This window comes from Urocampus carinirostris, chromosome 14 (genome assembly GCF_059441175.1).
Source record: "Urocampus carinirostris isolate Australia breed hairy pipefish chromosome 14, RoL_Ucar_1.0, whole genome shotgun sequence".
In the NCBI taxonomy this organism is placed as follows: Eukaryota; Metazoa; Chordata; class Actinopteri; order Syngnathiformes; family Syngnathidae; genus Urocampus; species Urocampus carinirostris.
Window position 1 is genome coordinate 3,550,620 of NC_142362.1, and position 27,398 is coordinate 3,578,017.

The following is a 27,398-nucleotide window of genomic DNA, read 5'->3' on the forward strand; positions in this document are numbered from 1 at the left end:
TCCGGCAAAACCAACATCAAATGCGACAGAAACAAAATGAGGATAAATCCAACATCATTTTTGCCATTCCATGTGTTCCGTTACTCCCCAAGCCTGCACAAAATGGAGTCATTTTATTCCTATTTAGTTTCTTTTGTCTTTTATTAGCATATTTGGTATTGGAGTCATCCAAAAGTCATTGAAAGTAATCCAGTTAAAGTAACCCTACCCAACCCTGGTTATTTAACATTTTGTTGTGAGACACTGAGTTGCTCGACATGAATGAGGTTTATTATAAAAAAAAGTTCAAAAATGAAGTCGCTTGGACGTTCACTGTAGAAGGAAAAAATACATGCAAATAGAATGAAGTAGAATAATACATTTTCTTATTCAAATTATGAATTCTTTTTCATAATTAAATTATTGTTGTAATATACTGATTAAAGGGATGACCACAAACCTGTCTTTTTTTCATTTTCTCCTTTTATACTTCCTTTTTTACTTCTTTATACAACATCATCAATCGTAATATAATGCGTCAAAGCAAGTGAGCCGTTTGGGAGCCGGCTCTCTTGAATGAGTTGAGCCGAAAAAGCCGGTTCTCTAAAAAGAGACGGCCGTGCAGACGAAAACTCTAACCGCGAGACCAAAACAACAATGCCGGATCTGCCTGACGAAAAGTTTGGAGTGCGGTAAATCTTTGTTAAAAAATGATAATGACAATTTGGTGTCAAAAACGATGCGTCCCGGGGACGCACGTCGATTTGACACGATGCGTCCCCAGCAAAAATAATGCATCTAGGACGCAGGGACGCGGGCAAACCAGAACACTGATAACCACAAACCTGTCTTTTTTCATTTTCTCATTTTATACTTCCATTTTTTCTTAACTTCTTTATACAACATCATTATTCATAATATAATGCATCAAAGCAAGTGAGCCGCTTTAATGAGTTGAGCCGAAAAAGCCGGTTCTCTGAAAAGAGACGGACTTCCTTTCACTACACAACTACCACATGAAATCCGACGTTTTTAAGACCACATGTATTTCAAATTTACTCAATCAACCCCGCCTGTTTTCAGATCAGAATGACTTACGGCGTTTTATTTCAGGTTCGGCCATTGCGACTCGATGATTGTATCTAAAGAAAATTCATAACTATGTTGTAATGTAGGCCTACTGCTCTCCTTTCGCTTTGTTCATCGGAATGATGCATGATGGGAAATCCCCAGGCGGCAGACGCATGTGCAAAGTATCCTCAAACCGCTCGCTTCGTTTGCAACGAAAAAAACGATACAGAGATAGAGGCTACCGCGGCGAACTCCTTTGACTCGATTGATTGCCGTTTGGTGATCGTCGGTGTATACCGGATGGTAACCATCATTGCCAAATTTACGTTTTTCCGTACAGATTTCCTTGTACGTCGTACTCGTCTTAAAATGCATAAAAAACGTACTTTGTACGGAAAAAAGTATGTCGTACGTGAGATGAGAGCGAAGCCTGACGAGTTCTTTATTATCATTGTATTGCTCCAACAAAATTAATTTTGCAGTGCAGTTGGCAGATATACTATATAAAGACGAAAAAATATAAAGTATTCCCCTCTATTATAAAGTATTCACATGCATAAAAAACTATACACAACCGGAATATTGCAATTAAAACCAGGAAAAATGAATATTGCATGAATAACTGTTACAAAGTCAACTAAAATACCCCCCATTTGCACAATATTTTGGAAATGTGTCAGGACCAGAACAGAAACAGGACCCACTTGCGTACGTTTCTCTCAGTTTTATTGGGAAGAAGGGAAAGGATTGCACACACGATACGGTGGTCGCAGGGAGCAGGTCGCTCTGAACGCAGAAGTGGCACTTCCGTGGCGAGCGATGGCGGTGTCGGGAGCGGAAAAAACAGGTCAGTAGCCGGGACAGGAGAGCAAAAAGAACGTGGTCAAGATCCGCAACGAGTCGAGAGCCAGGAGAGGAGAGTAGACGTGGTCAAGATCAAGAAACGTGTCGAAGCCAGGAAACAGACGGGAGCCAAAACAGGAGTGAGTCAGGGTCGAATAGCTTGCCTAGCGTAAACTGAGGTTTGCAGACGGACTGACAACAGGTGACAGAAAGGAGTGGGTTTAAATAATGACAGGGAGCCAATCAGAGTCCGAGGCAGTTGCCGTCAAGGGGGGCAGGCACAGGTGCCTCGCATCAGTAATCATGACAAAATGAAGTCAATGCAAATGAAACATAGTAATTGATATGACAAAATATCGTTTCTTGGTTTTAGTTATTGTTTCTGCATCTTTTAAAGTGGCAAGAAGTATTTTATGTTCGTACTGGTTAACGTTTTTACATTGTATCGTATACTTTATTTACACAAGAGAGCTAACTGTGGTCATTGCCGTTGCTGTTTACGTTCCACCGGATGCTAACGTTGGCATAGCGCTAAATCTCTTGCCTGCTGCTATCAATAAACAGCAGCTCGCACACCCCGACAAAGCTTTTATCGTCGCCGGCGACTTTAATCGGGCATGCTTAAGGACTGTACTTCCCAAATTCATTTAATATGTGGACTGAGCAATTAGGAAAAAAAACACTGGACCGTGTGTACAGTAAGATCTAGTTGGATCCGGCCATCTCTGTCTGTCCCTCACCCCCTCATACACCTCCTTCCGGAGGAAAACAAAGCCTATGCAATCAAGGACAGTACAAACATCTTCTTTGTTCCTTTATCTCTTTGTTTTCTTTATCCTCACTGTAAAATGTGGACCTGGAGTGCCACATCCAATTTCGTTGTATATATTCAACCCATTTTGTAACAATGACAATAAAGGTATATTCTAAAAAAACAGCCATATTGTTAGAGTAGGAAGAAATAGCTTACCAATTTTGCTCTGGTATTGACTGTTTGCTATCTGTTTTGATACTAAGCAGCACGCCGTTGGAGTCATGCTGGCTATTTAGTGATTCTGCGGGCAATTATTTTAAATGACAGGATGGTAAATCAACAGTCTGCTCAATATATTCACTTAGTATGAACATTGTTTGGTGCAGCTGGAGGCTATTGATCGACACTTTGATTGTCCCCGTTTGCTTTTGGTGCTCTCACCTCCAAACTATTGATGTGCACCTCTTTGTGTCTTCAAGATTCGGAATTCAATCCGGAGACAATACAGATCCTGTATTACGCTCAGGGTTGGGTAGGGTTACTTTCTATTACTGTATTTTCCGCACTATAAGGCGCACCTAAAAGTCTTCATTTTTTCAAAAGCTGACCATGCGCCTTATAATACAGTGCGCCTTATTTATGGATCAATATTAAATCGTAAAGTCTTCCAACTAACTTGCAGCCGCCGACTCGATTTTCCCCCGAATGAGTAGTCCGTGGTGTATGCTGGGATTAATTTACCGGCGTTTCATTGGCTAACCAATGTGTCAATCATCATTTGAATCGATCACTATTGGCTAAAGTTATTCGGAGGTCAAGGGGCGGATCCTTTTTATCATTTACAGGCTGGCATTGGTTTAAACGGCAAAACAAAGCCTGCAATTGGCCGAAAAAGATGAATGTGTATAGCACATGGTTGACGGCATAGAGAAAACATTTTTTACTATTCTGTATTTGTAAATATTTTATTCTCTTGGATTTACTACACTCACGGATATAAGAGGACCATGGCTGCACATTATTATTGAACACAACAACTTCGGTGAGCTACTCCGGCTATATATTTTCCCTGTATCTTGTTTCAGACTGAACTCGATGTTTCTGTGATAAGCGGTGCAGATAATGGATGGAATGGAGTGTCTATTTTTAAATTAAACTCAATTCCAAGTGTTTATTGTCATATGCACAGTAAAGTTGCGAGCGAAAATAGAAACTAAGGAATGGTTGGCGTTTCTTGAATCCCAAGACTTTAACCTTCCGAATGATATTTGAAATGACGCATTCAAGTGACATCGTACGGACACCGCATTCGCACGTGTCTACGACACGTATTTGCTTCTTTGCAAGCTTTGGGAATGTTAAGGGGGTAATAAGTCGGACTGAACTATCTGACTGTTTTGTCCACGTTCCCATTGTAGCGCTTTATAATCCGGTGCGCCTTATGTATGTCAAATATAGGACCAAAAACTATTTTTTGGGGGTGCGCCCTATAACCCAGTGCGCCCTATAAGGCGGAAAATACGGTACTTTTGGATTACTCCAATACCAAATATGCTAATAAAAGACAAAAGAAACGAAATATGAATAAAATAATGACTCACAACACATGGTAAGCTTTCTCTCCTGGCTTTGATCTCCGGCAAAACCAAGGTTGGGTAGGGTTACTTTAACTGGATTACTTTCAATGACTTTTGGATTACTCCAATACCAAATATTCTAATAAAAGACAAAAGAATTTAAATATGAAAAAAATGATGACTCACAAGACGTGGTCAGCTTTCTCTCCTGGCTTTGATCTCTTTGATCTCCGGCAAAACCAGGGTTGGGTAGGGTTACTTTAACTGGATTACTTTCAATGACTTTTGGATGACTCCAATAGCAAATATGCTCATAAAAGACAAAAGAAACTAAATATGAATACAATGATGACTCACAACACGTGGTAAGCTTTCTCTCCTGGCTTTGATCTCTTTGATCTCCGGCAAAACCAGGGTTGGGTAGGGTTACTTTAACTGGATTACTTTCAATGACTTTTGGATGACTCCAATACCAAATATGCTCATAAAAGACAAAAGAAACAAAATATGAATAAAATGATGACTCACAACACGTGGTAAGCTTTCTCCCTGGCTTTGATCTCTTTGATCTCCGGCAAAACAAACATAAAATGCGACAGAAACCAAATGAAAAACAATCCAAACAGCTTGCCAACATCATTTTTGCCGTTCCATGTATTCTGTTACTCCCCAAGCCTGCACAAAATTGAGTCATTTTATTCATATTTCGTTTCTTTTGTCTTATTATTAGCATATTTGGTTTTGGAGTAATCCAAAAAGTAATTGAAAGTAATCAAGTTAAAGTAACCCTACCCAACCCTGTTTGGCAGTGACCATTTTGAACCCCTTCAGTGTCATAAACGTACTTTCACTTCATTTAGTTTTTTTTCGCATTGCAAAAAAAACAAAACTATCCTACCCCTTCTCAAGGTTTCTTGTTTACCTCCAGCCGAGGTTTGTGTCAGAACCAGAACAGACGGAGGACCCAAGCGCGTAGCCCAATCCCCCCCGAAACAATTTTTACACACATTTTTACTCCCGATTTATTTGATTTCCCTCTTCTGGCAAAAAAACACTCTCTCTCCCTCTCTCTACCGGACTTACTGTTTGTATGTTCTCCCCATGCTGGCGTGGGTTTCCTCCGGGCACTCCGGTTTCCTCCCACATTCCAAAGACATGCATTTCGGGTGGATTGGCCGGTCCAAATTGTCCCTAGGTGTGAATGAGCGAGCGAGTTGTCTGTCCCTGTGTGCCCTGCGATTGGCTGGCAACCCATTCAGGGTGTCCCCTGACCACTGCCCGATGATTGCTGGGATGGGCTCCAGCACCCCCGCGACCCTGCTGAGGATAAGCGGTGCAGATAATGGATGGAGGGCACTACGGCGGCGCAGTGGTTAGCGCGTGTGCGGCACAGTTCTAAGCTCTTGGGAACCTCCTGTGTGGGTTCAAATCCAGCTACCAGACTTACTCTGCGGAGTTTGTATGTTCTCCCCGTGCTTGCGTGGGTTTCCTCCGGGCACTCCGGTTTCCTCCCACATTCCAAAAACATGCATTTCAGGTGAATTGGCCGGTCCAAATTGTCCCTAGGTGTGAATGAGCAAGCGAGTTGTCTGTCCCTGTGTGCCCTGTGATGGTCTGGCAACCAGTTCAGGGTGTCCCCTGCCCACTGCCCGATGATTGCTGGGATGGGCTCCACCACCCCCGCGACCCTACTGAGGATAAGCGGTACAGCTAATGAGATAATATATATAAGTATAACCTTATCCTCCTTGTTTTATAACCTTATGTTCTCTGTTCCTTATCTTCTTGGTTTCTTTACCTCACTGTGAATGTGTGAAACTGGAGTGTCATGCCCAATTCCGTTGTCACCATATGTAAACCCATTTTGTAACAATGACAATAAAGGTATATTCTATTTTATTCTATTCTATTCTATTCTATCCCTGGCCTTCACAGTGTGATAAGTGGTTGTCACAAGGCGCTGCTGTCCATCTGCGGTTGTCTCAAGCGGCAAAAAGGACAATTCCATGTCCAGCACAAACGGGAACGCTCGTGCAACTGCCAGGGTTTTTATGCGAGTAAACAAACGATGCGGTTACGAAGGTCCGTCTAATGGTGAGACACGAAGAGGTTGAAGCCAGCCTTATTGGATTTGATTGCTTCTCAAGCGTTTGTGTGAGCGCTTGACGACATTTGAACCGACACTGACCTAAATGTCTCCGTCTAAATCAGGGGTGTCAAACTCATTTGAACTCGGGGGCCACACCATTGAAAAACATTCTGCCGGGGGCCGGACGAGTAGATTAAAGAGAAAGAAAAAGAGAGATCAAGAAATAAGAGAAAGAGGGAGGGAAAAGGAGAGAGGACGGGACAAAGAAAGAAAAAAGGGAGAGAGGGAGAGAGCGTGAGAAACAAAAGATAAAAAGGCGTGAGAGAGGGGGAAAAGAAAGGGAGAGGAAGAAAGAAATCCAAAGAGAAATAGAAAGACAGAAGGAGAGAAAAGAGAAAAGAAAGCGCGAAGGGTAGAAAGAGAGAAAGAGAAAAGAGAGAAAAGGAAAAAAGGAAGTTGGAGCAAAATAAGTTGAAATACACAGAGAGAAAGAGACAGAGACAGAATGGGAGAAAAGGGGTGGAAAAGAGAGAGTGAGAAAGAGAAAGAGAGAGAGAGAGAGAGAGAGAAAGAAAGAGAAAGAGAGAGAGAGAAACAAAAGATAAAAAGTCATGAGCGAGGGGGAAAACAAAGGGAGAGGAAGAAAGGAATCCAAAGAGAAATAGAAAGACAGAAGGAGAGAAAAGAGAAAAGAAAGCGCCAAGGGCAGGAAGAGAGAAAAGGAAAAAAGGAAGTGGGAGCAAAAGAGGTTAAAAGACACAGAGAAAGAACAAAGAGCAACAAAGGAAGAGAAAAAGAGAGACACAGAGAGTGAAAGAGACAGAGTGGAAGAAAAGGGGTGGAAAAGAAAGAGAGAGATAGAAAGAGAAATAAATACAAGCACAGTGTTTTGTCCGAGGCACCTTTTTTTGGCAACATCAAGTTGACATATTTCAACCTGCAGCTTGTTCTTCTCTTGCGCTTCTCTGAGTGTTGTCTCGCGGGCCAGATTCAATCCCTTAGCGGGCCTGATCTGGCCCGCGGGCCGCCTGTTTGACACCTGTGCATTAGAGTTTCTCACCTTCATTGTGCTCAAATGCTCACAAGTCACTGGGGGCCAACATTCTCGTTCAAGGATATCAGACCGGAGGGAAGCTGTAATTGTGGATCAATACCGAGCCTGTCGGTATCGTGATTGAAGAGGCTCGCTTGTAACTTAGCTTTGAGTCGATTGTTTATGTCTGTTGTCTGACAAGAATAAGGACACACATTTCTTTCAAAGCCAGTTGCTGTAGCCGGGGACCCCTCCCTTGGTCGCTACCCAGCTCGTAAAGGTCCGGCTGCTACCCAGTGGGTAAAGGTCCGGCCACCAGGCGCTCGCCAGCGGACCCCACCTCCAGGTCTGGCTCCAGAAGGGGGCCCCGGTAACCCGTGTCCGGGCGAGGGAAATTGAGGACCAACGTTACAGGAGATCCACAGACGGGTCGGTGCAGCGTCTGCCGTCATTCGGACCCTGTACCGGTCCGTCGTGGTGAAGAGGGAGCTGAGCCGAAAGGCAAAGCTCTTGATCTACTGGTGGATCTACGTTCCTACGACCTATGGTCATGAACTTTGGGTCATGACCGAAAGAACACCATCCCGGATACAAGTGGCTGAAATGAGTTTCCTCCGCAGGGTGTCTGGGTTCTCCCTTAGAGATAAGGTGAGAAGCTCAGTCATCCGGGAGGGACTCTGTAGAGCCACTGCTCCTCCGCATCGAGAGGAGCCAGTTGAGGTGGCTCGGGCATCTGATAAGGATGCCTCCTGGACGCCTCCCTCGGTAGGTGTTCCGGGCATGTCCCGCCGGCAGGAGGACCCGAGGGCGACCCAGGACACGCTGGAGAGACTATGTCTCTCGGCTGGCTTGGGAACGCCTCGGGGTCCCGTCGGATGAGCTGGACGAGGTGGCTGGGGATAGGGAGTTCTGGGCTCTCCTGTTAAGGCTGCTGCCCCCACGACACGACCCCGGATAAGCGGAAGATAATGGATGGATGGATGGATGGATTTCTTTCAAAAAGACAGTTCCTAAAGCAGTTCTAACTTTTGATGAGCACTGAATTTGGGACATACTGCCTCAGATTCTGATTGGCTCCCTGTCATTATCTAAACCCACTCCTTTCTGTCACCTGTTGTCAGTCCGTCTGCAAACCTCAGTTTAAGCTAGGCAAGCTATTCGACCCTGACTCACTCCTCTTTTGGCTCCCGTCTGTTTCCCGGCTTCGACACGTTTCTTGATCTTGACCACGTCTACTCTCCTCTCCTGGCTCTCGACTCGTTGCGGATCTTGACCACGTTTTTTTTTCTCTCCTGTCCCGGCTACTGACCTGTTTTTTCCGCTCCCGACACCGCCAACTAGTTATCATATTGGGTGGGAAACAGAGACAAGCTGCTACGTCACACTTCGCTAATCACTGGTTCAGTGCTTTGCGGATTTTGAATTGAATTGAAATGCTTTACTGTCCCAATCACAATCACAAAGAGTCTCAAAGGGCTGCACAGATCAAATACTATTGCAAACTACAGACTATTATGACACCATCCCCTGATCCAAAACCTACATGAGGGCAAATAATACACATTATCAACATAAAATATAGGTTATTTATCTGCTAGAGAATAGAATTGTGTTTTAAGCTTAGATTTAAACATTTCCAGATCGAATCTCAGGGGGAAGAGCCTTCCACAGCACCGGGGCCCGAATGGAGAACGCTCTCGAACCTGCAGATCTCTTCTTGGCTCTTGGGATCACGAGTAGACCAGCGTTTTCAGAGTGAAGGCTCTGGACCGAAACTTAGGGGGGAATTAAATCTGAAAGATATGAGGGAGCAAGTCCATGCGTGATTTTGTATACTACCAACAGAACCTTCAAATCACATCCTAAGCTAACACGGTTAGCTAAAATTGGGGTCATGTGATTAAACTTTCTCGTCTTAGTTAAAAGCCTCGCTGCAGCATTTTGTGCCAGCTGAAGGCTCTTAATTTTGGACTTCGGGAGACCGGAGAGTAGGGCATTACAGGAATCGAGACGCATGAATTATAATCTCCGCATCCGACTGAGACAGCATAGGGTGAATTTTAGCAACGTTGGCAAGATGGAAGATATCTGTTCTAGTAACATTCTTAACGTGTGTTTGAAAGGACAAATCGGGGTCAAATATGACACCTAAATTTTTCACTGAGTCACTCTGGATGATATTACGTTTGTCAATGTTCAGAGCCAATGTTCAAGTCACGGCATTTAGATGGACCAATCACTAGCGTTTCGGTCTTTTCAGGGTTGAGGCGCAAGAAGTTGGGTGACATCCATTCTTCTATCTCAGTGAGGCAGGCTTCATTAGTAATATCACATAATGGGAGCATGTAAATGCTGAAAGGAAGGGGGCCAAGTACTGAACCCTGCGGAACACCACGGGTAACACTAAAGGGCTCAGATGCAATGTTCCCTCTAATTTTCCAGGGGTCGGAGCGTTCACACAAAGTCGGTGAGCAGCGCTTGAAACAACAGTGAGCCACCATAATCCCAAGTGTGGCAAGATAATTCATGATCAAACATGTCCAAAACTTGACATCAAGTTACATTTTGCTGAGTTTCCGGCAATGCAAAATGATTTTTCTCTTTTGAATGAATTGACTATTGCATAGGTTGTACGGCCCACAAACGTCGTTTGTTCTTACAATTCTTTCACAAGATATCTATTTCTTTTTATTTCCTGATGTATTTTGTCGCATAATACTCACATTTTTGGGGTCTTATCTAGTCGGTTTCACGATACAGAACTGTATTTAATCACATTTTAGTGGAAGTACAATGTTGGCAACAAGATTAACTTTGTATAATTGGGAATTATTTGAATGCAACACAAACTTTTTCTTATTTTTTCAGTATTTTTTTTCTACTTTTTTTTAATTCTTTAAAAAAAAATAATCATTGTGTTTATTTTTTCCGAGCTGTTACTTTTTTCCTTTTGTTCTCTATTTACTTTTTTACTACATTTTTTTTTCTTTTTTTTCTGGCTTTTTTTCCAAAATGTTCCTTCTTTTTTTCTCTTCCTTTTGTTTCTTTTTTTCTCAGCTTTTCCCTACTTTTTCATTTTGGTATTTTTTTTCTTTTTTGTTCTATTCCCCCCCTTCCTCTAAGTCATTTTGTGCATCATTTTACATACTATTTGGTCATGTTGGGATGAAAGAAGTAAAAACAACCCAAAGAGCCGTTTAGGACCCGAAAGAGCCGGTTCCTTTTAGTGAGCCGAGCCGAAGAAGCCGGTTGTCGACAAACTCTACTAACTTTACTCAACTTCGTTCTACTTCGACTCGACTTTAAAATACCGCATTTAGGACACAACGTCGGGGGAACCCGTGTATTTTGACCTTCATGCACTGTAACTTTGACTTAGTCGCTTCTTAAATAGTAATTTTGAGCCCTGATTTTTGTGCGCTGGCTCGATTTTCTTGTGCGCCGAGACTGTGCGAGCAGTGCGCAATTGCGCACGTGCGGAGCTTAGAGGGAACACTGCTCAGATGTCATTTCACCCTATTCTACACAGTGCGTCCTATCGGAGAGGTAGGATCTGAATCATAAGAGGACGGTTCCCGAGTGACCAATCCATTTTTCCAACCATTCTAGTAAAGTATTATAACGGGTAATGGGATTTTAACCCATGACTTCATGAAATGAAATGAAAAGATCTGCATTTCTATAGCGCTTTTCAAGTCAATGACTTCCCAAAGCGCTTTACAATGTACTCCACATTTCCCAATAGCGGCCTTGCAGCCATGTAAGTCAATAACCAGCTTATTGGGGGTATTAGGGGTTCAGTGTCTTACCCAAGGACACTTCGACATGTAACACGGACGAGCCGGGATTCGAACTGGGATCCCTCGATCCCAAGACGAGCGCTCTACCTCCTGAGCTACTGCCGCCCCATGAACTGCCGTGCGCCCACTTTGAGAAACCAAAGAAACCAAATTCTCATGAAAAAAAGGTTCCTGAATATTGCTAACTGCTGCCAGTTCTTTGCCAATATCCAAAACTAGCTCCACACACAGATTTTTTTTTTTCATTTTCTCCCAAAATTACCCAGACAATCTAGAACAGGGGTGTCAAATTCATTTTAACTCGGGGGCCACACGATAGAACAAACATTCTGTCGGGGGCCGGACTAGTAGATTCAAGAGAAAGAAAAAGAGAGATTGTCGTGTCCAGTATGGTCGCCGTGGCGACCGGCTGGCCCCGCCCCCTGGGCACCGGCTGTAGTAAATCAGCTAATTTGCGCGTCTGTTACTTAAGGGTGGGTTTTGGGTTTTACGGGTGCTGGCTCATTGCATTTTTTGTCTGCATTTCCCGTTCTGTTTTGCTCTGTCCTGTTTTGTTCGAGTCGGAGGAAACCTGTGTTTTCACGTTTTGAGTAAAAGCCTGTTTTTGTTCTGTTTTGTCCCGGAGATTTGGACGACTTTTATTTTCCTTAATGAAAGTTTTGATCGTCAACGCAGATGAGTTCTCCCTTCCTGCCTCCGTTCTGGTCCGGTCCTCGTGACAGAGATAAAGAAATAAGAGAAAGAGGGAGGGAAAAGGAGGGCGGGACAAAGAAAGAGAGAAAAGAGAAGTCGTGAGAGAGGGGGGAAAGAAAGGGAGAGGAAGAAAGAAATCTTAAGAGAAAAAAAAGCGCAAAGGGTAGGAAGAGAGAAAGAGAAAAGAGAGAAAAGGAAAAAAAGGAAGTTAGAGCAAAAGAAGTTGAAAAGACACAGAGAGAGAAAAGAGACAAAGAGCAACAAAGGAAGAGAAAAAGAGAGACACAGAGAGTGAAAGACACAGAGACAGAGAGTGGGAGAAAAGGGGTGGAAAAGAGAGAGAGAAAGAGACAACATCAAGTGGACATATTTCAACCTGCCGCTTGTTTTTCTCTTGCGCTTCTCTGAGTGTGGTCTCGCGGGCCGGATTCAATCCCTTAGTGGGCCTGATCTGGCCCGCGGGCCGCCTGTTTGACACCCGTGATCTAGAAGATAAAAGCTTTTATCATTTGTGTATTCTCGTCTTCGACTAGAAGCCGAGTTTGTTTAAACCTAATTTGAGAATACTAAGCTTTGTACTCAATCTAAATGAGCTTTCTTATCAAAGAGAAGGCTATTTTTCTGGATGGCTGCAGGCATAAACAAGCTCTGCACAGATGCTCTTTGTTCTCAAAGACAGACAATGACCTTTCCCAGACTGGCACAGGTAATAGCATCACTATAATAGCCTCGCGGATTTTCCGAGGCTTCTGAGCACGCGGCTAATGCTTTCTCTAAAGCAGGGGGTGTCAAGCGGGCGGCCCGCGGGCCGAATCAGGCCCGCGAGACAACGCTCAGAGAAGCGCAAGAGAAAAACAAGGTTGAAATATGTCCACTTGATGTTGCTAAAGCCAGGTGCCTCGAACAGAAGACGCTGTACTTGTATCTCTCTCTCTCTCTCTCTCTCTTTCTTTCTTTCTTTCTTTCTTTCTTTCTTTCTTTTCCACCCCTTTTCTCCCACTCTGTCTCTGTCTCTTTCACTCTCTGTGTCTCTCTTTTTCTCTTCCTTTGTTGCTCTTTTTCTCTTTCTCTCTCTGTGTCTTTTAACCTCTTTTGCTCTAACTTCCTTTTTTCCTCTTCTCTCTTTTCTCTTTCTCTCTTCCTACCCTTCGCGCTTTTCTCTTTTCTCCCCTTCTGTCTTTCTATTTCTCTTTGGATTTCTTCCTTCCTCTCCCTTTCTTTTCCCCACTTTTTATCTCTTTTGTTTCCCCCTCTCTCTCTTTTTCTTTCTTTGTCCCGCCCTCTTTCTTTGTCCCGCGAGACAACACTCAGAGAAGCGCAAGAGAAAAACAAGCTGCAGGTTGAAATATGTCCACTTGATGTTGCCAAAGCCAGGTGCCTCAAACAAAGACACTGTACTTTATTTCTCTCTCTCTCTCTCTCTCTTCCTCCCTTTTTCTTGCACTCTCTATCCCTCTCTTTCACTCTCGCTGTCTCTCTTTTTCTCTCCCTGTGTCTTTTTACCTTATTTTGCTCTCTCTTCCTTTTCTCTTTCCCTCTCACTCTTTTGCTTTCCCCTTCTCTCTTTCTCTCCCTTTCTTGTTTCCTTCTCCTTTTCTCTTTCTATTTCTCTCTGGATTTCTTTCTTTCTCTCGCTTTCTCCCTCTCTCACTATCTCTTTTTATCTCTTTAGTTTCTCACATTCTCTCTCTCTTTTCTCTCTCTCTTTCTCCCTTTCTTTTTTGACCCACCCTCTCTCTTTTTCTCTCTCTCTTTATGTGTCTCTCTCCCTTTCCCCTCCCTTTTTCTCTCACTCTCGGTCTCTTCTTCTCTTCCTTTGTACCTCTTTGTCTCTTTCTCTGTTTCTTTTTACCTTCTTTTGCTCTCTCTTCCTTTTTTCTTTTTCTCTCTTTGCTCTTTCTCTCACTCACTTTCCCTTTTCTCTTTCTCCCATTCTCTGTTCCTCTTCTCTTCTTTTGTCTCCTTCTTTCTTTCTCTCTTTCTATTTTCGATTTCTCTTTGGATTTCTTTCTTTCTCTTTGTCTCCCTCTCTCTCACTATTTCTCTTTTTTTCCTCATGATCTCTTGCTCTCACCTTGTATTGCAGCCATGTAAGACGCTTACCTGCTTATTAGGGGTATTAGGAGTTCAGTGTCTTACCCAAGGACACTTCGACATGTAACACGGAGGAGCCGGGATTCGAACTGCGATCTCTTGATCCCACCTGAGTTGTAGGATTTGTGAACAGTGCTATATTCTCGTTTGCCCGCGTCCCTGCGTCCTTAACGCATTATTTTTGCTGGGGACGCATCGTGTCAAATCAACGTGCGTCCCCGGGACGCAACTTTTTGGACACCAAATTGTCATTATCATTTTTTAACAAAGATTTACCGCACTCCAAACTTTTTTGCCTGGCAGATCCGCCATTGTTGTTTTGGTCTCGCGGTTCTAGTTCTCGTCCTCACGCCGATCTCCAGTTCGAGTCGTGTAGTGAAAGTCCGTCTCTTTTTAGGCTCAACTCATTAAAGAGCCGGCTCTCCAACGGTATACACCGACGATCACCAAACGGCAAATCAATCAAGTCATACGAGTTCGCCGCGGTAGCCTCTATCTCGGTATTGTTTTTTTTTCGTTGCAAACGAAGCGAGCGGTTTGATGCTACTGTGAGCATGCGTCTGCCGCCCGGGAATTTCCCATCATGCATCATTCCGTGGTAGTTGTGTAGTGAAAGGAAGTCCGTCCCTTTTTAGAGAACCGGCTTTTTCGGCTCAACTCATTCAAGAGAGCCGGCTCTCAAACGGCTCACTTGCTTTGATGCATACCTGTCAACAGGTAGGTTATTGCTGTACAAAGTACGTGTATTATGCATTTTAAGACGGGTACGACGTACGAGAAAATCTGTTCGGAAAAAAGAATATTTGGCAATCATGGGTACCATCCGGTATATTCCGACAATCACCAAAGGACAAATCAATCAAGTCAAACGAGTTCGCCGCGGTAGCCTCTATCTCGGTATTGTTTTTTTTCGTTGCAAACGGTTTGACGCTATTGTGCCATCATGCATCATTCCGTTGTAGTTGTGTAGTGAAAGGGAGTCCGTCTCTTTTTAGAGAACCGGCTTTTTCGGCTCAACTCTTTTGTTTGAGAGCCGGCTCTCAAACGGCTCACTTCCTTGAATGATGATGTTGTATAAAGAAGTTAAGAAAAAAAGGAAGTATAAAAGGAGAAAATGAAAAAAGACAGGATTGTGGTTATCCCTTTAATCAGTATATTACCAACAATAATTGAATGCAGAAAATGAATTCATATTTTGAATACGAAAATGTATTATTCTACTTCATTCTATTTGCATGTATTTTTTCCTTCTACAGTGAACGTCCAAGCGACTTCATTTTTGAATTTTTTTTAATAATAAACCTCATTCACGTCGAGCAACTCAGTGTCTCACAACAAAATGTTCATGAACAATATATATGATATAAGGAAACACATGTACAATATAACATATTGCCGAGTCATACCTAAGACTTATAACATTGGTAAAATGGCGGCGCCCTCTGTTGGCTGCGGCTGCATCGGCTCGCTACAACGGGTCAGGTGTATCGACATTTCGTTCTGTGTACATTGTTACAAAGAATGACAATACAAAGGAAATTATTATTATTACTATTAAACTACTTAATGTCATGTCCAGCATGGTCGCCGTGGCCCCGCCCCCTTGGCACCGGCTGTAGCAGATTTTCTAATTAGCGTGTGTGCTTCTTAAGGGCGGGTTTTGGGGATTGCCGGTTGCAGGTTCATTGCATTACTTTGCATTATTCTGTTCTGTTTGACTTGAGGAAACCTGTACTTGCCCGTTCTGAGTAAAAGCCTGTCCCCGGGACCCATCACTTTTCACAGCTCAAATGAACACTGAGAGCACGAAAGATCAAAGTCCATTCAGACGGAGGCCTGGCTAAATATTGTAAAGATAAATACTGACTTGAGTTTATTATCATTATGTCACGCATCAATCACACATTGAAATTTGGACCCAATTTCCCCCAATTGGTCCCGCGTTTTGCACCCGTTTTCCACCCGTCCGTTCCTGATTTCCCCGTTTGTCTCCGGCTAGGACCTATTTTTTGACCCCGACCACGTTTCGCTCTCCTATCTCGGCTTACAACCCGTTTTTTGATACCGGCAACGTTTTGGCTCTCCTGTCCCGGCTATCGACCTGTTTTCACATTCTTGACACCGCCATCTCCCGCTACGGAAGATCCACTTGGCGGCTTTTGCTCAGGAGGTAGAGCGCTCGTCTTGGGATCAAGAGATCGCAGGTTCGAATCCCGGCTCCTCCATGTTACATGGCGAAGTGTCCTTGGGTAAGACACTGAACCCCTAATGGCCCCAATAAGCAGGTCGGCGCCTTGCATGGCTGCATGGCCGCTATTGGTGTGTGAGTGTGTGTGTGAATGGGTAAGTGTGAAGCACATTGTAAAGCACTCTGGGAGTTCTTCATTGACTTGAAAAGCGCTATATAAACACGTTCCTATTCTGTGAGCGGCTTGCTTCCCGCATCCAGCGAGCACATGATCACGGGCGCTGCCTTTCCTCTTTGTCTCAATAAACTTATGAGAAACGTTACGCGATTGGGTCTACCCTTTGTTCTGGACATGACAGAATTGGGAACTTTTCTACTCGTTGATGTCATCTTACGGCTTGAATCACTATTGCAGTCTTATGTGACCTGTGCAAGTACAAGCATCTCTTGAATGCGCTCAAATAAACAAGCCTTTTCTTACTTTCACCATTTTCTGTCATGATTACTGATGTGACTCAGCTGTGCCCGCTCATTTGGCGCCACTAACCGTGGGTTCTGATTGGCTCCCTGTCTCTATTTGAACCTGGTGTCTGTCCATCTGCGATCCTCAGATAACACTAGGCAACCCTTTTTCGACCCTGACTCCCACTTGTCCCGTTTTTTGCTGCCGTCTGTACCCCTTCTTCGACCCGTTTTTGATCCTGACCACGTCTACTCTCCCGTCCCGGCTTTCAACCTCTTTTTGTCCCCGACCACGTCTTCTCTCCTTTTCTGGCTCACAACTCGCTTATGACTCTGACCACGTTTTTGCTCTCCTGTCCCGGCTACTGACCCGTTTTTCCGTTCCCGAAACCGCCATCGCTCGCCACGGAAGATCCGCGTTCGGAGCACAATCCGAGTATCCGAGCGGCCTGCTTCCCGCGTCCAGCAATCACCGGGTGGTGGCCGCAACCCTTTTTCTTTCTTCCAATAAAACTTGTGAGAAACGCAACGCAAGTGGGTCCTGTCTCCGTTCTGGTCCTGACATTTTCCTGCTGCACAATAAACGCAGGGACAAGCATGAAATCACTCTCCACACAACGCATCGCCCTCGTCCCGCATCCTTGATTCCTAATGTGTTGCGCATCCCGGACCGTTTAACTAAATAATATAAAGGCTCTTTGAACTCAGTACGGCATCGTTAACACACATTTTCAATTTCATTTCATTAAATAGCCTAACGTACAACTTATATTGTATCTTTGTGCCAAAAGTGAAAAATACATTTTTATTGTTTTAATTTTAAAAGAAAACTATTATAAAGAGATCGAATCTTCTGTGTTGAGTTTGCATGTTCTCCTCGTGCTTGCGTGGGTTTCCTACAGGCACTCCGGTTTCCTCCCACATTCCAAAAACATGTCAGGTTAATTGGCCGGTCCAAATTGTCCCTGGGTGTGAATCAGCGAGTGAGTTGTCTGTCCCTGTGTCCCTGCGACGGGCTGGCAACCAGTTCGGGGTGTCCCGAAGATAGCTGGGATGGGCACCCCCGCAACCCTAATGAGGATAAACCATGCAGATAATGGATGGGTGGATACTATAAAGCACAGGTGTCAAACAGGCGACCCGCGGGCCAGATCAGGACCGCTAAGGGATTGAATCCGGCCCGCGAGACAACACTCAGAGAAGCGCAAGAGAAAAACAAGCTGCAGGTTGAAATATGTCAACTTGATGTTGCCAAAGACACTGTACTCTCCTTGTCTCTCTTTTTCTCTTCCTTTGTTGCTCTTTGTCTCTTTCTCTCTCTGTGTCTTTTTAACTTCTTTTGCTCTAACGTCCTTTTTTCCTATTCTCTCTTTTCTCTTTCTCTCTTCCTACCCTTTGCGCTTTCTTTTCTCTTTTCTCTCCTTCTGTCTTTCTATTTCTCTTAGGATTTCTTTCTTCCTCTCCCTTTCTTTTCCCCCTCTCTCACGACTTTTTATCTTTTTTGTTTCTCTCTGTCTCTCTCTCTCTTCCACCCTTTTCTCCCACTCTGTCTCTTTCACTCCCTGTGTCTTTTAACCTCCTTTGTTCTAACATCCTTTTTTCCTATTCTCTCTTTTGTCTTTCTCTCTTCCTACCCTTCACGCTTTCTTTTCTCTTTTCTTTCCTTCTGTCTATTTCTCTTTGGATTTCTTTACTCCTCTCCCTTTCTTTTCCCCCTCTCACGACTTTTTATCTCTTTTGTTTCTCACGCTCTCTCCCTCTCTCTTTTTCTTTCTTTGTCCCGCCCTCTCACCTTTTCCCTCCCTCTTTCTCTTATTTCTTTATTTCTCTTTTTCCTTCTCTTAAATCTACTCGTCCGGCCCCCGACAGAATGTTTGTTGTATCGTGTGGCCCCCGAGTTCAAATGAGTTTGACACCCCTGCTATAAAGGGTATGGCGCTGCTCATTGGTAATTATCAAGCCTGTGGGAATTAATTCAGCACGGCGGCGCAGTGGTTAGCGCTTGTGCGGCACAGTTCATGTCATTCAAACCTGTCGTGGGTTCAAATCCAGCTCCAGACTTTCTGTGCGGAGATTGTATGTTCTCCCCGTGCTTGCGTGGGTTTTCTCCGGGCACTCCGGTTTCCTCCCACATTCCAAAAACATGCATTTCAGGTGAATTGGCCGGTCCAAATTGTCCCTAGGTGTGAATGAGCGAATGAGTTGTCTGTCCCCGTGTGCCCTGCGATTGGCTGGCAACCAGTTCAGGGTGTCCCCTGCCCACTGCCTGAAGATGGCGGGGATGGGCTCCAGCCTCCCCCCGACCCTAATGAGGATAAGCGGTACGGCTAATGAGATGAGATGAGATGAGATGAGATGAGATTATAAATCACCATTAGATGGCAGGAGTGGCTTGGATCAGATCTTTGTCCACACATTGAGGAAGACCATCTTCCTGGTGTTGCTTCCTTTTCCTGGCGAATGAGTGTGTGTAGGCGCCCCCATATGCCGAGTACGCGTCGTGAAGTTTGGTGAAACATCTTTTTCTTTTTTCAGGGTTGAGTGCAGCCAAGCTTCTTCTTGAAAGTGGACTAAGCCCGGTTGTCTTGGAGGCTCGTGACAGAGTTGGCGGGCGAACTTTGACTGCACGGGTAAGAACTGAATGTCGGTGGATGATGCTAGCCTTAAGAATTCATTGCTAACGTAAGATACCTTTGTTGATCATGGAACAGATGTCCGACTCAGTTGGGTAGTGCTCAGGGTGTTCCAAAAGTAGGCTCCCTGTCCCTATTTGACTATTTTAGCATATTGCACTAATACGATCCCAAAACTGTATGTCACATCCAACATGCAGTGTTCCCTCTAACCTGCGCACATTTTCTCCTACATTAAATGGCCCCACGTTGGGCGCCATTTTATGTAGGAGAAAATGCAGGTTCGATATCTTTTAAGTCTTCTTACGTGATTTAATAAAGTACACCAAGGCTTGCCATGAGGGGGAGCTCTTTATTTCGTCATCCCAAAGAACTCAGAGAACTCCAGACATAACAACGCTTTTATAGCTTCAGTTTGAGTACAACCCAAAAGGCGGCCCTAGTCCTCTTAACAACAAGGAAGATGCTGTCGTACCCTTATTAGGACATGTTGTTCGCCTCAGTTTGCTCAGAGAGTCCTTGAAGGTCCCAAGGACCTTCCCGAAATGATGTCAACATTCTGTCACACTGTAAGCAAGTCTTTCTACATTTCTTTCTAAATGTATGCAACTCTATTCTACAAATGCAAGTCTATTTTCCACAACAAAGATCGCTCGGAATACGAAACAGATCGATTGCCAGGACGGGGGAGCAAAAATGTAATCGAGTTTAGAGGGCGTCAGAGCCGGGAATCACACAGGAATCAGGACAGGAGAAAGTCAGGGTCGAAAAAGGCTTGCCTAGCGGGAGCTGAGGTTCGCAGACGGACTGACAACGGTTGACAGGAAGACGGGGGGTTTAAAAGGAGATAAGGAGCCAATCAGCGTCCGAGGCAGTTGGCGCCAAAGGAGCAGACTCAGGTGCCTCGCATCAGGAATCACAAAATGGCTTCTCTGGTTGAGTGAACACTATTAATGTGAAAAATCAATAGCCTTACAAAAAAACGTAATTAGCTTTAAAATGGCACAACTTTTATCTACTATTTATAGTTAAGAAGATAATAGGGACTTCAAATATGGCCACAACTTTTGGAACACCCGTTATTTTGAATGTATCAGTATTCAAAAATAAAGAAACAGTGTTTTAAGCTGATTTATGTTCCAATTCATTTTAGAACAAGGAAACGAAATGGGTGGACCTGGGCGGGGCTTACGTGGGCCCGACACAGAATCGCATTCTCCGATTGGCTAAGCAGTACGGCATTAAGACTTACAAAGTCAACGAGGAGGAGGATTTGCTCCATTATGCCGAGGTGAGTGTTCCAATCTTCTTCTACTAACATCTGATTTTGGTCCACGTACCTGTCGGATGGACGTTCAATGTTAATATTACCGTAAATTCCGGACTATAGAGCGCACCTGATTATAAGCCGCACCCACCACATTTTAAGAGGAAAACCGATTTTGTACATACACAAGGCGCGCCTGTATGTAAGCCGCATGCGCCCACATTTAAACATGTAACGCAAACACAAAATGAACCCAAACCCGACTTCAAGTCCCGCGAATGAAACTGAATGTCCTTCGTTAAAGTCCACAGTCCAAAAATCACAGCCGGCAAAATGAACGGAAAATGATACCGGTACCTAAGGTTTGATGCAGACCTGCAGAGTCCGGGTCCCGTTGAAAGTAATCCAAGGAAAAAAGTGTATATTTCCAAAGGTATAGGTGGGAAAAATATATCAGATGAACACATTCACTGTCTGTCCCTCACCTTTAGCGGTCCCCACTTAAACTCGGCACCCCGCGTTTGTTCCACCCCTCATTTTTCGTTCACCCGTATCAGAATAAGTGTTTAAAATAAATACATTACAAAAATATACAGTTGCAAATACATATTATACATGGGTTAGACATATTGACAAAGAAAGACGGTACACCGAGAGAGTTTTCAAAGCTTTAATAATAATAATATAGCTTTGACAGGGCAGTTAATGGTAGCAACACTCGAGCGCCGCTAGTGGCCGTTAGAAAAATGACATCAATTGGCCGCATCACTGAATAAGCCGCAGGGTTGAAAGTTAGGGAAAAAAGTAGCAGTTTATAGTCCGGAATTTACGGTACATAAATTGTAACTTTGTGTTTTTTGCAAAGTTCTTGTCCTGGGGATTTAAAACTGTAATTTTCCCATTACATTTTAGAAAGTTTTTTTTCTTTGTGTCGCTTGGTGATACATCTGGCTAGCGTACCTTGAAGAGTTGGTACTCTCCTTTTGACTATGGTTTTCATTTGCAAATACTGTAAAAACTATCCAGCTTATGTTTTACATTTTTTGATTTAGTTTTTTATATGATATAAAGATGTTGTTGGAAGATAGATGTCAGAACCAGAACAGAAACAGGACCCAACTGCGTGACGTTCTCACACAAGCCTTTTATTTAACGGGAAATGGGGAGTCATGCACGCTAGGAAGCTGGTCTGGCGTGGAAGGACAGGAAGCCAGAGGCCGACGAGATTGATTCCAATTGCCTGAGCAGATATCGGACAGATGGGGTCCATACCGGACAGGACGGGACAGACAGGATTGATATCAAAACAGAAATTAAACTGGACAAACTAGACGGAAACGAAAACTAGAGATAATAATAAACAGGACAAAAATAGACGGGAACGATACCGGACATGAAACTCAGGCAGGAAACCGGACGGAGTCAAAACCCACGTCTTGCGGGGCAGAGGTTCGTTGACAGACTGACAATGGGAGAGTGAGAGCACTGAGCTCAAATAGAAGGAAAGCCAATCTGTCAACGAGCCGCAGCTGGTGCCCCACGGGCGGGGCCAATTGGGCGCCATGGCAACCGTGACATGTATAAGTAAACTGTATTGTTTTGTACTAAAAAATAATCCTTTTCATAAAAGAATATGCTCTATAAAGATACCTAGTTGAGTTTAACCTACCTTTGGAAGATGAGCTTCAATAGTTGGGCGACACATGTGTTCTAGGGCTTTTTCCCACGCCGTCTGGGTAGAGTAGATCATTGAATTTTCAAAGCATGTGTGCCGGTTAATAGCTGTTCTAACCAATAAGCAGTAATTCTGAATTCAAATACTTGAGTTACTATCAAACATTTTCCTGATAATTCTGAGTCTTGTCCATTATCAACTAGTCTGTAAGTCTCATTAGCAACACACACAGACTTTTAAAAAACAAAATTGGAATTGAAGGAATATGGAAGGAATTGAGCATGAGCAGACCTGACCTTCACGTCAGTGCCCATAAGAAACTCAGTGATGCAGCGCTTTTACGGATCACAAATAAAAGGAAAGAGAAAACAAATACAGTGGAACCGCGCAAGTGCGCTTTTGCGGGTTCAGAGCTTGGCGGGTCTAAAAAATATACCTTACCTTCTCAATAAAAGCATTTATTGACTTGACGCCATTGAGCGCGAGCTTATGTCAACTGAGGACACGGTGTGGACACTCTTATTGTGAAGGGGAGGGGGAGGCCCTGACACAATGCTTAGTTATGGTGAGTTACCGCTTCGCTCACCCCCCCCCCTCCTTTAACTCCTCCCACCTCACCCCCTTCTTATGTGGCGCTCAGTTTTTTGTTATAACATGAATTTCACTCTCTCTCTCTCTCTCTCTCTCTCTACCCGTATTCTATATGGTGTACTGTATACCTGTATACGTTTTTTTAAGCATTTTTGAAGGGGCGCCGCTATTTCGCTGATTTTCAGTTTTCGCGGGTGGTCTTGGTCCCCATTAACCGCGATATCCGAGGGATTACTGTATATTATCTGTTGTCTATCCACTGTTGACACAATTTAAGGACAAGACATGTCATTAAAGTAGCGTTCTTTTTGCTCTAAAATCTAAGTTCCATGAGAAAAAAACTTTAGAAGTGAAGATTCCAGGTGAAGTACGGTACCCAGCGAAATGATTGGCCCCTGAAGAAATTGTCACATTTCAGGTTTCAAACTTATAGCTAAAAAAACTGAAAATATTTTCCAAGAATCATCAACATTTGAGACAAGATTGTAAAATCGAAACCAAATGATTTCAACATTTCATAATATATTCAAGAAAAAAAACAGTAGTTCCCTGATGATTTCTGAATGATCCAATGTTGACTTAAATGACTTCAATAACAGAGTGCAACTGTAATGCATCTACTTTGTGATGGGCTAAGAGGTCTGTGAAAGGAGTCACTGGAGAACAGATATCGTTATGAAGACCAAGGAACACACCAGGCGCGTTTGGGATAAAGTTGTGGAAAAGTTCAAAACAGGAATGGGATACAAGAAGATTTTGCGAAATTTACACACCTCCCAGAGCACTGTGTGAGCAGTAACATCAAAATGGATATAACATAAAACCATTGCAAAACTATCCAGACCTAGCCGTCCTTCTAAACTGTCGGACTAAATAAGGAGAAAACTAATCAGAGAACAAACCAAAAGGCCCATGATCACATTGGATGACCTGCAGGCGTACACAGCTGAAATGGACCAATCGGTGTTTATGACAGCTATTAGTCAAACAGTGGCAAGAAGAAACCCTTTTTCCAAAGAATACCATAAAAGACTCGTTTGGTGTTTGCAAAAAGCCACATGGGAGAAACAAATTACTAATGGAAATAGACCAATAGACCAAAGACCAAAATAGCGATGAATAAAGTATCTATCTATCTATCTATCTATCTATCTATCTATCTATCTATCTATCTATCTATCTATCTATCTATCTATCTATCTATCTATCTACCAAAATATAACTTTTTGGGCTGAATGCAAAGCGTTACATTTGGAGTAAGAGTAACACTGCACATCACATCAAAAACCATCCCCACTGTCAAACATGGTGTTGGCAGCATCGTGAGATTCTCTGGGATTGCTTTTCTTAAGCAGGGACTTGGAAGATTGTTAGAAATGATGGGAATTTGAATGTAGACACATACTGGCAGAAAATCTATTGGAGTCTGCAGGAGACCTGAGAACGGGGCGCAGGTTTACCTTCCAACAGGACAACGACCCTAAATATTGAGCAAAATCTAAAACGGAATGGTTTGAAACTAACATTTTAATGGTGTTCTGATAGACATTAGTAAAAGTAGAAAGTGAACGATGATTACAGACATACTCGAGTCGTTGGAATGACTAAAAGTGTAACAAGCACATTGCAGTTCTGAGAAAAATATTTGACATACTGGTGCCGAAACCAAGATCCACGCACACAAACTCCCACAATGATGGGACGAGTGAAGTAGTTTCCAATATCCTCAATACTGATCTACAGGAAGTATTTATACGCTTTCTTAAAAAGTGAAATCTCCAAAGGGGAAAAAAATGAACCCTATTTCATCCCAACTGGCAGCAGGGTTGGGTAGGGTTACTTTAACCTGATTACTTTCAATGACTTTTGGATTACTCCAATACCAAATATGCTAGTAAAAGACAAAAAAAACAAAATATGAATTAAATGATGACTCACAACATGTGGTAAGCTTTCTCTCCTGGCTTTGATCTCTTTGATCTCCGGCAAAACCAGGGTTGGGTAGGGTTACTTTAACTGGATTACTTTCAATGACTTTTGGATGACCCCAATACCAAATATGCTAATAAAAGACAAAATAAACTCAATATGAATAAAATGATGACTCACAAAACGTGGTAAGCTTTCTCTCCTGGCTTTGATCTCTTTGATCTCCGGCAAAACCAGGGTTGGGTAGGGTTACTTTAACCTGATTACTTTCAATGACTTTTGGATGACTCCAATACCAAATATGCTAGTAAAAGACAAAAAAAAACTAAATATGAATAAAATGATGACTCACAACATGTGGTAAGCTTTCTCTCCTGGCTTTGATCCCTTTGATCTCCGGCAAAACCAGGGTTGGGTAGGGTTACTTTAACCTGATTACTTTCAATGACTTTTGGATGACTCCAATACCAAATATGCTAGTAAAAGACAAAAAAAAACTAAATATGAATAAAATGATGACTCACAACATGTGGTAAGCTTTCTCTCCTGGCTTTGATCTCTTTGATCTCTGGTAAAACCAGGGTCGGGTAGGGTTACTTTAACTGGATTACTTTCAATGACTTTTGGATGACCCCAATACCAAATATGCTAATAAAAGATAAAAAAAACTAAATATGAATAAAATGATGACTCACAACACGTGGTAAGCTTTCTCTCCTGGCTATGATCTCTTTGATCTCCGGCAAAACCAGGGTTGGGTAGGGTTACTTTAACTGGATTACTTTCAATTACTTTTGGATGACTCCAATACCAAATATGCTAATAAAAGATAAAAAAAACTAAATATGAATAAAATGATGACTCACAACATGTGGTAAGCTTTCTCTCCTGGATTTGATCTCTTTGATCTCCGGCAAAACCAGGGTTGGGTAGGGTTACTTTAACTGGATTACTTTCAATGACTTTTGGATGACTCCAATACCAAATATGCTAATAAAAGGCAAAAGAAACTAAATCTGAATAAAATGATGACTCACAACACGTGGTAAGCTTTCTCTCCTGGCTATGATCTCTTTGATCTCCGGCAAAACCAGGGTTGGGTAGGGTTACTTTAACTTGATTACTTTCAATTACTTTTGGATGACTCCAATACCAAATATGCTAATAAAAGAAAAAAAAACTTAATATGAATAAAATGATGACTCACAACATGTGGTAAGCTTTCTCTCCTGGCTTTGATCTCTTTGATCTCCGGCAAAACCAGGGTTGGGTAGGGTTACTTTAACTGGATTACTTTCAATGACTTTTGGATGACTCCAATACCAAATATGCTAATAAAAGACAAAAAAACCTAAATATGAATAAAATGATGACTCACAACATGTGGTAAGCTTTCTCTCCTGGCGTTGATCTCTTTGATCTCCGGCAAAACCAGGGTTGGGCAGGGTTACTCTAACTGGATTACTTTCTATTACTTTTGGATGACTCCAATACCAAATATGCTAACAAAAGACAAAAGAAACTAAATATGAATAAAATGACAAAATTTTGTGCAGGCTTGGGGAGTTTCTTGGAACACACGGAACGGCAAAAACGATGTTGGCAAGCTGTTTGGATTTATTTTCATTTTGTTTCTGTCGCATTTGATGTTCGTTTTGCCGGAAATCAAAGAGATCAAAGTCAGGAGAGAAAGCTTACCACGTGTTGTGAGTCATCATTTGATTCCTATTTAGTTTCTTTTGTCTTTTATTAGCATATTTGGTATTGGAGTCATCCAAAAGTCATTGAAAGAAATCAAGTTAAAGTAACTCTACCCAACCCTGTAATCGGACTACATTTTTAAATAAATACCCTGAGTAAGACATTCTAAAATATTTTGCACCAGCTCCAAACATGCCAACCATTAGGCCTCTTCTTCTGTATAATAATGACGCTTATCTTGGCCTCGGGGGTTATGATGAAGTTAGCTTTGGATTGTGTCTGACAAGATTGCTGAAAGCACTCAAAAAGGAGAGATGCAATCAGTGTTCCCTCTAAGCGCGTGTGCAATCGCGTACTGCTCGCACATTCTCAGCGCACAAAAAAATCTAGCCAGTGCACAAAAATCAGGGCTCGAAATTACCAAATGAGAAGCGATTTAAGTCAAAGTTACAGTGCATGAAGGTCAAAATACACGGGTTCCCCCGATGTTGTGTCCTAAATGTGGTATTTTGAAGTCGAGTCGAAGTGGAACGAAGTTGAGTAAAGTTAGTTGAGTTTGTCGAGAACCGGCTTCTTCGGCACGGCTCACTAAAAGGAAACGGCTCTTTCGGGTCCTAAACGGCTCTTCGGGTTGTTTTTGCTTCTGTAAATCCCAACATGACCGAATATTATGTAAAATTATGCACAAAATGACTTAAAAGAAGGGGGGAATAGAACAAGAAATACCAAAATGGAAAAGTAGTGAAAAACTGAGAAAAAAAGAAACAAAAGGAAGAAAAAAAAAGAAGGAAAAATTTAGAAAAAAAAGCCAGAAAAAAAGAAAAGAAACAAACAAAGGAAAAAAGTAAATAGAGAACAAAAAGAAAAAAGTAACGGCTCAGAAAAAATAAACACAATGAGATTTTTTTAAAAGGAACATTTAAAAAAAAGTAGAAAAAAAACACGGAAAGAAGAAGAAAAAGTTTGTGTTGCATTCAAATCATTTCCAATGATATCAAGTGAATCTTGTTGCCGACATT

The 27,398-nt window shown here is 42.8% G+C and overlaps 1 protein-coding gene across 1 annotated transcript in view; it reads left to right on the forward strand.

Moving 5' to 3' along the window:
- The window catches only part of maoa (monoamine oxidase a), a 68,756-nt gene that overhangs the window by 1,326 nt on the left and 40,032 nt on the right, over positions 1 to 27,398 (forward strand). The window contains exons 2-3 of the mRNA XM_088352232.1: positions 19,119 to 19,213; positions 20,370 to 20,507. Coding sequence (XP_088208358.1) covers positions 19,119 to 19,213; positions 20,370 to 20,507 — 233 coding nt within the window. The remainder of the gene's footprint in view (positions 1 to 19,118; positions 19,214 to 20,369; positions 20,508 to 27,398) is intronic.